An 18,161-nucleotide genomic window follows, 5' to 3' on the forward strand; every position below is an offset into this window, starting at 1 on the left:
GGATCCCCCCAAAACTAGTTCAGTGCAGTTGGGGTCCCCATCCTCCCTGCGCCACCTACTCATCCCCCTCCTCCAACTATGCCATCATAGATAGATAAGTAGAATGAGATAGACAGAGAAAACATAAGAACATAAGAAATAAGGGAAGCTGCAAGAAGCCTTCAGGCCTACACGTGGCAGTCCCTATATGAAATATACCTACCTATTTCCACCTATCACCCCCATCCATAAATCTGTCTAATCTTCTCTTAAAGCTCCCTAATGACTCAGCACTAACAACTTGATTACTGAGTCCGTTCCATTCATCTACCACTCTATTTGCGAACCAATTCCTTCCTATGTCTTTTTTAAACCTAATTTGTTCAAGCTTGTACCCGTTATTTCTTGTTCTATCCTGGTTACTGATCCTAAGAATTTTGCTTACGTCCCCCTTGTTATAACCCTTATACCACTTAAAAACTTCTATCAGGTCCCCTCTTAACCTACGTCTCTCTAAAGAATGTAAATTTAACAGTTTGAATCTCGCTTCGTAAGGAATACTCTTCATCCCCTGTATTCTTTTAGTCATTCTCCTTTGTATTGATTCTAATAGACCTATATCCTTCCTATAATATGGGGACCAGAACTGCACAGCGTAGTTTAGATGTCTGACCAGCACCAAATGTAACTTTATTATTACTTCATGACTTCTACTTTTAACACTCCTAAAAATTAATCTTAATACCCTATTTGCCCTGCTTCTGGTCCCTATGCATTGCTTTCTTAGACGGAGTTCAGAGCTAACTATAACTCCTAAATATTTTTCGTACCCTGCACCTACCAGAGCTAGATAGATAGATAGATAGATAGATAAAGGGAGGGCATAACAGCTGCATCTTCTTTGTAATAATAGCCAATGAGTCCGTGATTTTCTGTGATTTTTTTTTTCCTCTACCGTCCTGTGCTTGCGTCCCCCTGTTGAGAACCACTGACGTAAAAGACTACAGCATGACACAAGACGAAGACGAAGAAGAAGAAGAAGAAGAAACAAAGAAGGGAGTCCCATGAACATCAGATTACCGGAAATAAACTACAGTCTAGTCGTGTCGCAGTGTCAGAGGGAACGAAGTAATCTCTTTACGCCGCGTCTAAGAAAATGACCGTCTTTCCCACCTGACGAAGATGAGGAATGTGGTATTGCGTTGCGGAATTTGAGAAGCCAAGGACGAGGAAGAAAAGTCACCGCCACTAGACATGCGCTCCGAGCCTCAAGATCCTCCTGTAACTTCTCAAGGCTTCCGTGAATAAAGAATGATTACGTTTGTATTTTCAGCTTCCAACATTCATTCAGACTGGCGGGGCAGCTCACTTTGTTGTGTCTTCATTTTATAAAATATTTACGACTAAAGTTCACGGACCATTCATTAAATATATATATATATATATATATATATATATATATATATATTTTTTTTTTTTCTCTCTCTCTCTTTTTTCCTGACAATTATCTACTGACGAGGTTAAATTCTCTGTTTACAGGAAGGTGAAGACGAAGGCGGATGAGCGGGGACTCCATGAAAGGTCGCCGGATTCTGGTGGGGAAGTGTAGCATGATTAATTCCTGGTAGATGTGAGAACCTTCAAAGAGCATGAAAGCGTCTAGCGGTGTTGCAGAGAGAGAGAGAGAGAGAGAGAGAGAGAGAGAGAGAGAGAGAGAGAGAGAGAGAGAGAGAGAGAGAGAGAGAGAGAGAGAGAGAGAGAGAGAGAGAGAGAGAGAGAGAGAGAGAACATGTAAGGGTCCATGTGTCTTCCAAATTACACTTAGAATTACACCAGCAGGAAGGTGTGAGTGTGAGCCGCGTCGCCATGGGGTGAGGTGCAGGGAGATGGGGGAGGGGAGGCGCAGGGAGGAAGTGAAGCAGGGGTATGGACTCATAGGTAGTACTCTGACCTTTACTGTCCTCGAACTTGACCACGAACAAGGGAATGTCGCGTATCTTTCATTAATGAGGTGTATGTGAGTGTGTGTGTGTGTGTGTGTGTGTGTGTGTGTGTGTGTGTGTGTGTGTGTGTGTGTGTGTGTGTGTGTGTGTGTGTGTGTGTGTGTGTGTGTGTGTGTGTGTGTGTGTGTGTGATATGATACATTCCCTTTGTGTGGTGATCTCCGTGAAGATTCCACACTGTGCTTCCCCGTACAGTACTACACACACAGCACATTACCATACCAGCAAGCATTTACACCCTCCCTCACAAACAACAACCGTAGATTACACCTACATTTTTTTTTTTTTACGCAGCAGTTATTTTATACACTGTACGTGGTTAGTGTAGGATGGTGCAATGAGCTTAAACAACCAGAGAATGACTTTTGGGTCTGTTGCTCTTTATCATCCTTTGTATGTATGCTATAAGGAATGGATGATACTGTAGCTTCAGGTGGTTAAAAAACATAAATGCAAATCCTATATAAACACTGAACGTTTCATACTTTATTTACCTATGCATGTTAATTCTTATCTTTATTTCTATTATAATTTTTCTATATTATTTATTGATTTATCTATTGTGTGTGTGTGTGTGTGTGTGTGTGTGTGTGTGTGTGTGTGTGTGTGTGTGTGTGTGTGTGTGTGTGTGTGTGTGTGTGTGTGTGTGTGTGTGTGTGTGTGTGTGTGTGTGTGTGTGTATGTGTATGTGTGTGAAAGCTGAGGGTGAAAGGGAACACCAGCAGAGCACCGCAGTTATCAGCCCATGGTGGCGGAACAGCCGGGGTGTACCAGAGGCGGACAGCGCATGACTGAGACTCATTAACGCTGGGGAGAAAAGGTCAAAAGTTGAGGTTCAAGGGTAGGAAAGGGTGACGGGCGAAAGAGGAAGGAGAACTGGCTCGTAACGGAGAGACATGGGACTTTAAGAGGTGAGACAGGAAGCTTTTAGTGTGGTAAAGAAGGGATGAGGTTTGGAAAGGGTTATGGGATCCGAAAGCAGTTAAACATGGGAAAGAAAAAAAAGTGATCATGTTTTGTTTCTTTCATAAGTGAATAAGTAATAAAAATGAAGTCGTTAAAACAAGGCAAGGAGAAAGAAAAGGTGTCAGGTTTTGCTTCTTTCATCAGTGAATAATTAGAAAAAAAGAGGCCTGAAGAAGACGCGTCCGTAAGAAAGCGAAACAACGCTGTCCATCTCACACAAAGGAACACAAACACACAATGAGTCAGCTGTCGAAAAATCCAAGTTGACCTTTAGAAAAGGTGAGCCGTGTTATTCCCATAGCTGAAGCAGGTGTTACGAAAATATTTTACGAGGTAGGCCACGGAAGACTCTCTCCTTAGATCGATATGTACAAGGTGAGGGAAGGTCAAAGTCACCGCTGAGGTAATTGCCGGAGTGCTTGATGGGGAGGGAGGGGAGGGATGGGAGGTAAGCTCGCTGCATGGGTGTGATAGCACTCAGTACTTCTTTCCTGCATCATTGATTTGTTGCATCTTATTAGTTATCATCGTCAAGAAGAGTTAAACTCACGCACACGAGAGAGAGAGAGAGAGAGAGAGAGAGAGAGAGAGAGAGAGAGAGAGAGAGAGAGAGAGAGAGAGAGAGAGAGAGAGAGAGAGAGAGAGAGAGAGAGAGAGAGAGAGAGAGAGACTTGAAACTCCCGCTTGGCCATACATTAAAAGTCTAAAGCATCAAGATGACAGTAAAACAACAAACCATTAAGAATAATCGTTCGAGGAAAAGGGACGCACGAGGAACCTTTCGTAGTGGTCACGAGGCTCCAGGAAGTGACCGGCGGAATCATACACGAAGATAAAGAACCACAACCTGAAGAGTTTTCCTTTTAAATCTTTTCTCAACTTTTTTAATGCGTCGAGGCGATCAGAGAGGGTGCTGGGCCGGCTGGTGGAGGAGAAGGGATGGCGTGCCGACTCTGACAAGAAAGAAAGGGGCACGGGAGAAGCTAATGGGCTGTCTCCACACAGCGCCACAACCGCCTCTTATCCGCAGCAAAGGTACAAAGGAACGGCAGAACGTCAAGGTCACATAGCCTGCTTAGTATTCATTGTATGTGACTATTCATGAGAGCCTGGGGTGGAGGTTTGTATGTGAATATTCATGCCTAGTTGGAGGAGAGTGTGTGAAGGGCATGGGAGAGAAAAATATAAAGAGGAAGTCATGTGTACTGATGAAGACGAGCATTACTTGACACATACTGTAAATGTATTGGATCAGAAGTATAGCCTGAATATAAAGGCGTGTACTTGAACATAGACACAACAGGTCTAGAAGAACGGACACAGCTTCAAATATTAATGTACACTTGATTAGAGGCATAGATAAATGTTGTTTATCTAAGAACTGTGTCAATATAGAGAAGACACGAAAATGTATATAAACACTGCACAGGGACGTGAGTAAGTGACATGTAGGTATCTATATATAGCTGAAAAAACGCATGGATAACTATGAGTATGTAGTTATGGCAGTGCTGGACGTGGCTGAGCATACATATGTACAGGTGAAAAACAGGTTCATGAGCAGGCTGAGTTGGCGTAGAACGAAAGCACAAATGAAAAAAAAAAGTGTATATGAAAAATCAAAATGTATGAGTGTGTAGCTGAGTCGGTACTGAATATAGATATGCATTGGCGAAAAAACAGGTGTACATGAAAAAAAAAGTATAAGTGTGTTGCTGAGTCGGTACTGAATAGACATAGTTATGTATACGTGAAAAAAATAAATAAATAGATAAACAGGGCGCGCGCGCGCGCGCGCGTGTGTGTGTGTGTGTGTGTGTGTGTGTGTGTGTGTGTGTGTGTGTGTGTGTGTGTGTGTGTGTGTGTGTGTGTGTGTGTGTAGCTGGGACGTGCTGGGCATGGCTATTCTGGGCAGTGGCAGCGGCAGGTGAAACTACTGGCGGTGGACGAGGCTGGCGGTGTTATTGATGAGAGCCGCACCAGCGAGAACGAGGCTCGGGAGGGTAGGAGGGAGGGGTGCGTGTCGCTGTAGTACTTGGACCCCTTCCCTCTCACCCGGCGCCCTCCTTCCCTCCTTCACTCTCCTTGTTATTCACGAACTTCCACATCTGATCGCTCTCCGTCTCTTCCTTTATCCTGTCACGTCCTATTTCATCTAATTACTCGTACTCCTTATCTACTTCCTTCCATTACCCTGCCACGTCCTATTTCATCTATCTAATTACTCCTTATCTGCTTCATTTTGCCTCCACACTTCGACACCTGATTGCTGTCTGTCTCCTTACACTATCCTGTCACGTGTTATTTTATCAAGATCTTCCTCATTTCTTCACCTGGTTCATTCCTCGCCTGCTCCATCTCACGCCTCGCTCCCTGCTGTGGCATATACGTGACATGCGCCTCACGTCACGACTTGGGAACTACAAACAGCTGCGTCACGAAAAAGTGGGTCTAGTCTGTCCAAGGAAGTGTGCCAGTCGACAGCACTCACTCCATTATGGATGCGCCAGACAACGCCCGCCTGCTTTCACTTTTACGGGGAAATATGGTGAAACAAAGAGGAAATACGTGCATTATTTTTTTCTTATGGTTTGTCGCGTTAAATGATCATATACACATATATACGCAGCTGAGGATGTCAAACTGAGGAAGTAATACACAAAACCATGAATAAAATGCAATGTTTCCTAAAAAGCAAAAGACTCAGTGTGGAACAGTTACCTCGGATCAGCAGACAAGCGTAGGTGAATCACACACACACACACACACACGCGAAAGGACAGCCGTGGGTACAGAAACATAAACATTCGTGGTCGCATACACACTACACACACACCCATCCACCCACCCACCCACCCACACATACACACACACACACACACACACTATAAGCTGATTGAAAGTGAATACATAGACAACACAACACGAGCTTGACCCAAATCCTGTAGAGTACAAGATAAAACAGCCAGGTAAACACAGACAAGGACAGTGGTGTGTGTGTGTGTGTGTGTGTGATTCACCTACGGTTGTCTGCTGGTCATCCAGCCAGCCGTTCCCCTACGGAAAGAGCTCAGAGCTCATAGTGAACGATCTTTGGGTAAGACTGAGACCACACACCGGGACAGCGAGGTCACAACCCCTCGGGTTACATCCCGTACCTACTTTCTGCTAGGTGAACAGGGGCTACACATGAAGAGGCTCGCCTATTTGCCTCACTGCGCTCGGGATTCGAACCCGGGCCTTCTTGGTTGTAAGCCTAGCGTGCTAACCACTACACTACGCGGTGTGTGTGTGAGTGTGTGTGCAAGCCTTGGGTGTGGCTTGGGTGCTGTCGATAACTCAGGTCAAGTCGTGGCCATGAAGTGAGTCCGTGTTGTAAGAGGCCATCTATTAAAGCAACAAAGGGCGTCTCCCGGGCTACATAACACCGCCGGCAGCTACACCTCGTTGGAATTGGCTCCCTGAATCAATCACGCCCCAATGTCCTCGATATGCCTACGGTCCAAGGGCGTGTGTGCCTCGTGGGGACCTGTGACTCATTGAACAGGACATGATTACGAGCACAGAAGGGGGGGGTGCGAGGACAGGAAAGGGTTAAGCACGGTGGCAGGTAAGAGGAGGCGAGGGGTTAATTCCTTTTACCCTAATTACTAATATCCGGGTATATTTTTGGGGGCAGACTCTTACGTTGCCATGTTTTGTGATATATTAAGACTGCCAGGTGCGCCAGACGAGTGGTTTTCCCTCCACTTCTTCGTATTCGTAATCAAATAAGCTCCCAAGATTACCTACGATTTGCGATAATATTTAGAGGCAACAACTGACTGATATTCTTGTAAAACAGAACCCGTCATGACATCCTTTGACGCAGAGAGAGAGAGAGAGAGAGAGAGAGAGAGAGAGAGAGAGAGAGAGAGAGAGAGAGAGAGAGAAGAGCAATGCGGTAATCAAGAGTGGTCGCCCCTGAGGAAGGCTGGCGTGGCGTGGACCGTGCCAAGCAGTCATCTTGACACGACAAAATGGCACGCACCTAATCCGTGCAGGGGAGGCTTGTATTCAGAGACGTTTTGCTCTCTCACCGCGACTATTTTCAATGGCCACTAGTCGGGTTCTCAAGGCTATTTCTTTTCTTAATAATGTAGAAATCCTGTTAATCTGTCACTAGAACCGTAAAAGCACCCTCAAAAACTCGCGTAACTTCAACTAAAACCTTTGGAAAGTAGTGGAGGTGTGCCAGAAGTGGGGGAGATTGACGCGCAAGAAGGGTGGCTGCGGCGAGACGAGGATGAAGGACGTTCGTGAGGCGGTCACTGTTCTTTTATTAATTAATTTCTGCCTTTACGCCTGCAGCCTTCAGTGTTACTCTTGCAATACAATTAGGCACACGCTCTCTGGTGATGCATCTTAACCCTTTTACTGCTGTGGTCGTGCTTTATCACCATTCGCTGCACAGGAAAGAAGAAGAAGAACAAGAAGAAGAAAGCTTGCGTGGACGCACAAAAAAAAAAAAAAAAAAAGAAGATATGATGTATTTTTCTTTCCTATGGTACAGATTATTTAAGGGACGTTAGTACAAATTTTAAGTGTCAAAAAAAAGATCTAACTGGTCACTGGCAAAATTATGTAAGTAGCAGAGAAAGGATTAAACATATATGCGGAACACTGTAAGAATAAACAGTCAATTTTCTAATCCACAACCTTATTTCCTACATTTATTTATTTATTCATTTATTCATTTATTTATTTTTTTCAGAGTGGCTCTTGAAATACAAACAGCTACAGGTTAAATGGTGACTGGCACACTTTCTAATCATGTACGGATGACTGTGCACGTAAGAGCAGCCGACCTTTTTTTTTTTTTTTAATGCCTTTACATCTTTCTTTTTTCCTCTCTCTCTCTCTCTCTCTCTCTCTCTCTCTCTCTCTCTCTCTCTCTCTCTCTCTCTCTCTCCTTCTCTCTCTCTCTCTCTTTTTTTCAATAGTCTCTTGAAATGCAAAAAGAACAAGTACGGAACACTATGTAAGAGCAGTCCACCAATATTTTTTTTTCTATGCCTTTACATTTGATTTTTCTGTATTCCCTTGAAATGCGTACAGAAACACGTTATATGATAATGAATTCACGTTTTAGACACGTAAGGATAACTGTACATATGACTAATTATACACAACTTTCTCATTTTCTACTTTTTCACATCTGCTTTTATTTCAGTGTTGTTCTTCAAGTACGTGTAGTTACATGCGACTCAATTACCAGTTCACGTTCCACACTTAAGGAAGATCGTGCAGGTATCAACTAAGAGCTTCTAAGTCAAAACGAATGCACCAACATGTTTAGAAAATTCTCTCACTTTGTTCACTCTCAAAACCTTCAGTGTCGTGGCATCAATTTGATTTTATTCTGCATATCACTACAAAACTATAACATTTTTACGATGATAAGCTCTTATAATGAACGCTTGAAACTCGTGTGTTGTTACTGATCCACCACTATTGTACCTCTATTTTATTTTACTCCCACAAATAACTGGTGGCAACGAGAAGTTCGATAATTGCCAATGGTAGTAAACAGATTAAAGCTTTTTTTTCTTTATGATAACACGTTCATATACAAACATAATCAAATATACATGTACTGATATTAGTAACACCAAAATTTCTCTCGTCCTTGCTTCAAACCATTATTTACTTACTACATACTCATATTTTTCATAGTAACACACGCCAACAGAGACACCATCACTTTACAAACGCACTAATACCAACAACACCAAAATTTCCCTCGTCCTTGCCTCAAACTCTTATTTATTTACTATATACTTTTATTTTTCATCGCAGACACCATCACTCTACAAACGCATCAATAACAACACCACACAAATTCTTCTCGTCCTCAACTCAAACCCTTATTTATTTGCTATATACCTCTATTTTCACGGTAACACACGCCAACACAAACGTCATCATTCTACACGTTTTGGGACGAGGGGCGGGGGTGAGGGGGAGGAGGGGATGGGCGACCTTGGGGGAGCAGATCGAAGGTGGTGGTGGTGGTAGGTGTGACGCAAACCTCACCAAGTCGCCATGAAAAAAAACACCCGCCTCTCCAGCCTGAATTAAAAATTGAGTCGGTCATGGAACAGAGTATTTATAATGCAGATTTAACCTTAACAGTCATTACCGGAGGATGAAAGACGTTATTTTCTTGGTGGTGGTGGTGGTGATGGTGGTGGTGGTGTGGTATAGTAGTAGTAGTAGTAGTAGTAGTAGTTTCAGCGGTAGCAATGGTAATGGCTCTGATGAACTGAAAATTCTCTCTCTCTCTCTCTCTCTCTCTCTCTCTCTCTCTCTCTCTCTCTCTCTCTCTCTCTCTCTCTCTCTCTCTGTGTCTGTGTGTGTGTGTGTATGTGTGTGTGTGTGTGTGTGTGTGTGTGTGTGTGTGTGTGTGTGTGTGTGTGTGTGTGTGTGTGTGTGTGTGTGTGTGTGTGTGTGTTTCGTTCTCGCTCTCATACCATCTGTGTTTTTTAATGCCATTTTTCTCTGTTCCTTAAAAGATGCTTTCTTGAATGTGACTCTGTATCAAGTTTCTTTGGTGCACCGCAGTCCTCTGAAGGTCACGTTTACTGATTCATTGAGACATCTGGAGGCTGCCCGCGGGTGCCAGACTTCCTGCTGCTCAAGGCCTAGCTGGATGTGTCTGAGCGAGATGTTTCATGCGTTGTTAATGTTCCGTATGAGATGGAAGGATGATGCTCGTGCTTTTGTATATTTGTACGTACGTCTATGCAACAACGAAGAAAAATGTCCGCTTCATGGGCGCTTGTATACTTTCAAGTGTGTTTCAGTCATTCTTCGGATAATATAGTGGATTTCTTGAGGTAGGATGGCTAATCTATCTTGAAAGGTTCACGTTATTGGTAGAAGAAAAAACATGAAGGTATTATGGCTTATACTCTTAAACGCTTTGCTCTCTCCTCAGGAATATTTTTTGAATGCCAGAGATGATGTCAGGTTATAATGTCTTTTTTTCTTTTACTCGCTAACGATGAAGAATCCTTGCTACGTTATCACTAGAATCATGAAAACATCCCTGCAAATCCCAATAACTTCCAATAGAGCCTCTTGTACGTCGCTGAGATATGACGCGAGAACATTTGAGAATACTTGTCATTGGAGTCAAAACAGGGATAAATAAAAATCATGTCAGTTCTTGCATAAGGAGGAAAAATAGACCAGGCTCTCATAACGTCAGGTGAAAGCAGTAAGGGTACAAGTGTGCTTCAGAATTTCTTATAAGATTACTTGAGCGAGACATGAGATGATAAACTGACAGCAGAGTCTTTATAAAACCTTGATCGATAATGTCAAGTGTAAGGGAAAAGAACGAGAAGCACATGCAATTAAGAGGGAGGTACGTCCGCATGAAATCCTGCGTTTTATTGCTGAAAGAAACTATTAAAAAAAAAAAAAGGAATGTTCGACTTGTCTTTTACGAAGAAACATAATTCCAAAACAATTATGAAGTTCCTGCTGGAAGACAAGACTGAAGAAAAATAATGATAACACTGAAAACCAGTTCCCCAAAACAATATAAAGAAAACAGTTTCTTATAATCAATTTAATTAACAGGCCATGCTCTGATCTCAATGTTGTAATTCAAGCGATAGCAATGTGAGATAGACTGATAGGTATATATATATATATATATATATATATATATATATATATATATATATATATATATATATATATATATATATATATATATATATATATATATATATATATATATATATATATATATATATATAGATAGATAGATAGATAGATAGATAGATAGATAGATAGATAGATAGACAGATATATAGATAAATAAATAGACAGATAAATAGATAGATGATGCAGAGAGAGAGGAAAGGTATCGTGAAAAGTTTCACACATTATTCTTTATCTTTACGTCCTCACTGTTAACTCAAAGAAATATTCCATCAACGTCCCCACATTTCTCAGTGTTGCTTCTCTACGCCACGCAGTACTAAGGGTTGTCGCTTGCAGGGGCGATGAATGCTCAATGAGATACTCGTAGTCCAGGCACGAAGCCATAACGAAATTTACGGTATACGCAATGCGCAACTTGAGAGCAGAGTAGTAGCTGTTGAAGAATGGAGGGTAAATTTACGATGGAGTTATATTTAGGTTTCACATATGGCGCTCTTCAATTACTGCACAACTTGCGTCCGGAATTATGTATCGTGTCAACTTTAAGGTGGTATCCATTTTTTTATATTTTATTACGTGAAGGAGGCCGCCCGAGGAAAAAAAAAAAAAATGGTGTGGAGAGACTACTGACTTTTCGCTCCTAAGAGAATCAAAAGGAAATGGATTAAACGCATTTTCAACAATTAGGGAACGTATTTCTTGCAAACAGTCTATAAAGAAATGTGTTTGTTTTTTGCCTTTCGATATCCAATTTCACTTCATGTTAAAAAAATTCATAATAATAATAATAATAGGTAAATAAGTAAGCAAATAAATAAATAAGTAAATAATAAATAAATAATTAATTACATAAAAATGTGGCAATCAAATGCTGTTTACTTTCAGTCTTTGAGGATCTTATTCCGCGCAAAGCTGCGAAAATATCAACAAGTGTGACATTCAGATTCTCAGACTGCTCAGTTCCAGCATTTTTTTTTTTTTCAGGCAAACAATTCTATAGTCATGGCGCTTTAAGACTGTTCATTTCCATTACTTTGATATAGTATTCATATAAACGAACCTCTAAATAAAATAGCACTAAGAGACCGTTTATCTTAAGTATTTGGAGAGGTTTTCTGGCGCAAACAAAACCATAAACAAAACAAGGGTGGGACTCAAAGACCATTTGCCTTCGGTAATTGAAGATCTTATCCCATGCGCGTAACTTTATGAAAACACCAACAAGATAATTAAGAGGAAGTTTATTTTCGATATTTAAAGGTTTTTCTCATACAAACAAAGTAATAAACATTAACAAGGGGCATTTAAGACTTTAATTTTTGTGTTATCAAGATTTTAATTCACGCAAACAAATTTATATAAGGAGTGTAGTACTTATAGTTGTTTATTTTTAACTATTTAACATCGTTTTGTATGTAGACTCCTGCAATTCATGGAAGCCACTTTAAGACACTATTTTTACTATATCAAGATATAAATCCACGTAAACAAATTTGTATAAAGAGTGTGGTAGTATTAAAGATCTTTTTACATGTAAATAAACTCCCAAAATTCATGAAAGTCGCCGTATCGTCTGCTGCCCGTCTCCAGTGAGTCGCGGGAATCAATGGGGTTCCGCCGGGCGTGGAGCACGCCCTCGCCTCGCCATGTCATCTGGGTCAGCCAGCGCCGAGGTGGGCCACTCACGGGAAATCAATCACGGTTCAACAAACTTCGTATTCGCGCAAAGAAAACACCCTGTGGCCGTCACTCGATACTGGCACCAAGCGTCCTTAGTTTCCTTACTGACTGACTTATGGGTTACTGAGTGAAAGTGAGTAGGTCAACTGCCGCCTTGAATCACACCTGTCCATGCCATTTGTTTCAAGCATACTCTCAGATGACGGTTTGTGAAGACTGATGATGTTTTGCGTATAGATAAATCTCTGGTCCCTGGCAGTCACTTATCACTATCAAGAGGATGAAAGGGAACAGGTGGTTTCCTTACGTTCCCTCCTGTCCTTGTTATCCCATTACGGCTTATTTTTAAATGACAGTTAACGATGATAGCTGATATTTTGCACACAGTCACTGATGACTGGCAGAGTAACTTATCAGTATCTAGAGGCAGGTGATTTCTTTACATTTTCTTGCCCGAGCACTTCCTCATGATGCATTTTTTTTTTTTTTTGTGGGGAAGTTACTAAAGACAGGTGATTTTTTTTTCTTTCGTACACAGGTAAGTTTCTCACATCTATCTTACCAAGAGGAAGTGCAAAGGTTGATTGTCTCCTTGAACTGTCCCATCCATGCCATTACCTTTCGGCATATTTTTAGATTACAGTTACTGGAGAGAAGTGACTTTTTGAACACGGATAAACTTATCACGTCGTATAAATTTTACCAATCCTCTGAAAAAATTAAAGCTAATTTGCATTTCAGATTTACGGGGAAAGGTTGCGGGTCTTCTCTGCGAAAAGAGCAGCTGGAGGAACATGGACGGCCAGCAGAGCAGACACATGATGTCCTAATGCTATTTACGAAAAGGTCGTGCATAAGATATAGATTTCACTCTAAAATGCAGTTATATACGTCACAATTCCAGACGGAGATTTGCCACAAGCTCTGATACTTATTTTGCCTTCAAATACACGTCATGATTTCTCAATATAGCTAACTGGATTCTGGTGTGTGTGTGTGTGTGTGTGTGTGTGTGTGTGTGTGTGTGTGTGTGTGTGTGTGTGTGTGTGTGTGTGTGTGTGTGTGTGTGTGTGTGTGTGTGTGTGTGTGTGTGTGTGTGTGTGTGTGTGTGTGTGTGAACAGTGGCAGGAAAGTAACTGTGGCAGACATAAGATCCTAACAGATGACGTTAACCCTCCAAGACTAGACAGCAAGTTGACAGTTACATGGCTGGTTCAGTGTCGATTACTCAGCATAACCCGTGATGCCGTGCAGAGGTATACCCGCATGCCTGCCACTCGCACTCAAAACGGTAACAAGTCTCTTAGATTCCTAACTGTATACACGAAATCTATACATTCTTAGTGGTATTCCAAATTAGACACACAAAATCTAAACATTGTTAGTAGATATGCCAAATCTAAACATTCATAATCGTTAACAAGTCTCACTTGTCTTACCTTATGTTGTTGTAGACGGTGGGGTGAAAGTTCTTCTTCAGAAAGAACTCTAGCTTGCTGTTCTTTGCTTTCTCTCTGGCAGTCATCGTGGCGCTAGGTGCAGAGGGAGGGACCAGCGAGGGATACGGCGGCACACGGGTACACTTATTCTGCGACACAGCATCCTCACATCGCGATGGGTAGAGTGGCCGGCGAGATGGAATCCCAGCAGGCGAGGGAAGCCACGGTAACCAGATAGTACTTTGAAGAGTCCAAGTCCACAGCCAGCCTGCCAATAGCCATAATCCAGGCGGCTGCGGGGTGAGGGAGGAGCGGCGGGATTACCTCGCTTTCACTCAGCCGCTTAATCCTGCAAGATGGGAGTAAACCTCTATTTAACCCCAAGACGCATCGCCCATTACAACAGCTCGTGCACACATCCCAAGGAGAGCTGGAGGGGTGCGCGCTGAGGGGAGTGGTGATGTGTGGTGGTGAACAGATGAGGCAGGAGAGATGCAGTTTGGTGTTACAAGGGATTACAAAGGATTTTCAACAGGAAAAGAGATCATAAGTCGTATTCTTAAACACTTTGAGGTCTCGTAAATATTATTTTCAAAGGACAAAGAGATGATTAGTCGATGTTTTCTCTTGACATGAAATTCAAAGTAACTTCCAAAAGAGCCTATGAAAAGCCTGATTATCTCTTGCTGGTTACCTATTGCTTTCTTCTTTGTGATTTTTGTTGTTGTTTTTCCTGAATGCCAAAACGTTAGAGAACACAGACCTTTAGGTATTTATTAGATTGATTTCTCTACAAAACTTTGCCGGTATCAGACGGAAACTACCCGCAGTATAAAGAGTAGAACGATAACAAGCTCTACAGCTATTGTTGTTTGTGGGGAAAGAATATGGTACGGCAATAGCTGGGAAGATGTTAAGTAACAGAAAGTTGTTGGTGGTTGATGAATGAACGTGTGTCTTGGGTGCAGGAGTAATGCAAGATGGGAAGGTATACAGTAATGGCTGACTAGAGTGCATGTGGTGGTGGTGGTGGTGATGGTGGTGGCAGTGGTGGTGTCGTGTGGCTGGGTTTGACGTGGCAGTACGTTACGGGTTTATGTCAAGGTAGATCTCCAGGTGCCCTGCAGCGTGCTTATTATGCCACAGCCCTCACCTGCTCACGCTCACACTTGAGGCTGAAGCTGACCTCATATGGGTACACCAAGTAAAGAGATTCAAGAGTGACAGTAGTAGTAGTAGTAGTAGTAGTAGTAGTAGTAGTAGTAGTAGTAGTAGCGGTAGCAGCAGCAGCAGCAGCAGCAGCAGCAGTAGTAGTAGTAGTAGTAGTAGTAGTAGTAGTAGTAGTAGTAGTAGTAGTAGTAGTAGTAGCAGCAGCAGCAGCAGCAGCAGCAGCAGCAGCAGCAGCAGCAGCAGCAGCAGCAGCAGCAGCAGCAATAGTAGTAGTAGTAGTAGTAGTAGTAGTAGTAGTAGTAGTGGTAGTAGTAGTAGAAGTAGTAGTAGTAGTAGTAGTAGTAGTAGTAGTAGTAAATTTCAGCGATCGCGGCGGTAATGGTTATAAAAAAGCTGAATAAAATACAATTCTCTCTCTCTCTCTCTCTCTCTCTCTCTCTCTCTCTCTCTCTCTCTCTCTCTCTCTCTCTCTCTCTCTCTCGCTCTCTCACATTGTTGTTTTCCTACATGCCCTCTTCCCTCACGATTCGATAATAGTGCAACAAAGAGGAACGATCAATAGCCAGGCACGCAGAGACAATCACCGCCATCGATAGACTTCCTGCTATACCCGACAACATTGCCCACCTCATACTTTCCACCATAACAAGGTCACAGCCACGCACGCCACGCTCCTGTCATCACATAAAGCGAATTTCCTCCCTTTGCTTTGTTCAGGTTCGCTTCCGTGCATGAATTTACTACCCTGAGCCTGATTATCTCTTGCTGGTTACCTAGTGCTTTCCTTCTCCGTGGTTTCTGTTTTTTCTTTTTTTTTTTTCTTGAATGCCACGATCTCGTGCTCAGCAAAATACAAGCCGCGTTCTCCGAAATCTTCATTGCACTTCGTTTCTATAAATACTTCATCTGGTTCCTCTCATAACTTGCGGCATATTAAGTTGGGAAATAATATAAGGTGGTCTCAATCATGTTCATTTTAAATTCATGTATATATTTCAAGCTTTAATGGAAACGCAATAATTTACTTCTCTATTCCAAAGCTGGTGATTGGTGAAGGGTGTGGAAGTATCTTGGGACTGTGAACGGGGAATGAGTTAGGTCCCCCATTCATGCAGTTTTAACTGACAGGCCGACTGACGAAACCAGATTGTGCCAGTTTCTTCAGGCCAGTTTGAACGCGTGTGAAAGTATCTTAAACTGAAGGGAAGCCGGGAAGGCATTCGGATGAATTGGAGCGCATGTCAAAAAACTGCCCGTTGGTTCTCGGGAACTGAAGGCCAGTATGCGCGTGTATGGGGCGACCTACAGTCCGGGCTCGGCGTTATTTGAACTTAGTCCCACACCATCCATCCATCGTGGTGTCCACATGGGAGGCTCACTGTCTCTGTGTCCAGAGGGAAAAAAGTATCTTGGGGGGAATTCATAATTACAGGGAATACCCATGCCTTTGAAAAATTAAACAGTAAATATTCGGACAGAAACAAGAAAGCAGCAGCCTATGATGATGTGGTGTTAAATAGATCAAAAGAAAAAAAGATGAACCAGCAACATAGGACACGGTGGGGAAAAGTAAACAATTTTACACTATTTGCTTCGGCATTTTTTTTTTTTTTTTTTTTATGCATGTCAGTAGCACAGCTACGGTGAGAAGCAGTCTTCAGATGTTGGGGAAGAAGAGATGTTGTCATGGTGCCATGGTTGCCATGGTGGTGTCAACTGAGGTTAAACGGAAGGCAGAACTGAACAATGTGTGGACACACGCGGCGGACTGCAGACCCGTCATTTCAGTTCGACTGTCAGTTAAAACTGAGCGTGTATGGTGGACTTCATGATTGCTAGGAGTTGGAGAAAGAAAGTGTCAAGTTACAAATTATTGGGGTTCCTACCATTACGCTGGTATAATTCCTCAATAAAAACCAGCTTCCTATGCTTCGTAAAATCAAACAGCAACACTCTTCTCTTCTCACGTCTTATGAATATCCAACACTGCCCACCATTTACGGAAGAAAAATACAATTGAAACTCGGTCAAATTCCAAAGTAATTTTCGCAGGTTATATTTACTTCCAGAACAGCCTTAGCAGTGAGCGTCTGTATACCAAGAAGCAGCCAGGTTACCATTCCACCGCACACAAGTTATAGTAATAGGAGTCCCGATTGGATATGAATTTGCAGTGACCTCCTTATATTTCCTTGATTTTATGCACGCGTGTTACGTCTTTTTCTCACTACGCCCTTTCTCTTTGTATCCCAGAATTCCACAGTTTCTCTCTAGTTTCTGTTTATCATTCCGCGCAGGGGAAGTGCAGTACAGTGAAATCTCGCGTGTATAACCGTGGTGGCAAGCGTGCGTCTCGTGTCTGGCGTGGGTGTCCGTGTTCTGGGAAAGGATTCCTTCTACAGAATGGAAGGACGGTCGTGAGTTTTTTTTTATCTTGTTGCTTCACTGACCTGCACGTGAGGCTGAGCTGATGAAATCCTGGTATGATGTTTATCTAAAAATCCTTGACCTATCTGCAGGTGTTCCAGACAAGCCAAGGAGAGTCTTCCACATAAAAAAAAAGATAAAAAGTGACATCGCTGCGTGTCGGCATCATACGCGCTGAACAAAGTTTTACACCCCTGAAGGTCATACCATTTCATCGTCCTTGAAGTGCACGTCTTTCAAAACATTTTTCTAGCTTGAGTATTTATCCCATTGTTATTACACCAATTTGTCACTCTTCAGTCCACCCTCACTACACTATTTTACCCTGCTATTAAAGGAAGACTAACCCCAATATAAGGGCATAAACAATTTAAGATCTACAACCATTATTGTTCTTGAGGGAGGATAATGTGTTATGAATGGAATGTTGGTAAGGAGCGGCGAGGAGTGACATCACGACGCATCAGCATCACTTATGTTGAGCAAAGTTTTACACCTCTAAAGGTCAGTCCATTTCATCCTCCTTGAAGTGCACCTTTCTCAAAACATTTTTTTTTTTCTAGCTTGAGTATTTATCCCTTTGTTTTCACACCAATTTGTCACTCTTCAGTCCACCCTCACAGATGGACGCCACGACTGAAAACAGCTTCACATGATATGGTGCATTGATTCTTACCCCACTTGCACGTAAAGTTCTTGGAAAAAAAAAAAAAAAACATAGCCGACTTTCGTCTAATTTCATGCAATCTTCTCCATCTTTTTTAACAACACGAGTCAC

The 18,161-nt window shown here is 42.3% G+C and overlaps 1 protein-coding gene and 1 non-coding gene across 3 annotated transcripts in view; both read right to left on the bottom strand.

Annotated features, from left to right (window-relative positions):
• The window catches only part of LOC135109087 (uncharacterized protein C12orf56-like), a 61,600-nt gene that overhangs the window by 25,617 nt on the left and 17,822 nt on the right, over positions 1 to 18,161 (bottom strand). For both annotated transcript variants that reach the window (XM_064020150.1, XM_064020149.1), the window contains exon 2: positions 13,787 to 14,135. In XM_064020150.1, the coding sequence (XP_063876220.1) occupies positions 13,787 to 13,872 (86 nt within the window). In that variant the 5' untranslated portion in view covers positions 13,873 to 14,135. The remainder of the gene's footprint in view (positions 1 to 13,786; positions 14,136 to 18,161) is intronic.
• On the bottom strand, positions 6,161 to 6,234 carry Trnav-uac (transfer RNA valine (anticodon UAC)). The gene has a single exon. It is a non-coding gene; the product is annotated as a tRNA-Val (tRNA).

Source organism: Scylla paramamosain, chromosome 18, assembly GCF_035594125.1.
Source record: "Scylla paramamosain isolate STU-SP2022 chromosome 18, ASM3559412v1, whole genome shotgun sequence".
Taxonomy (NCBI): domain Eukaryota; kingdom Metazoa; phylum Arthropoda; class Malacostraca; order Decapoda; family Portunidae; genus Scylla; species Scylla paramamosain.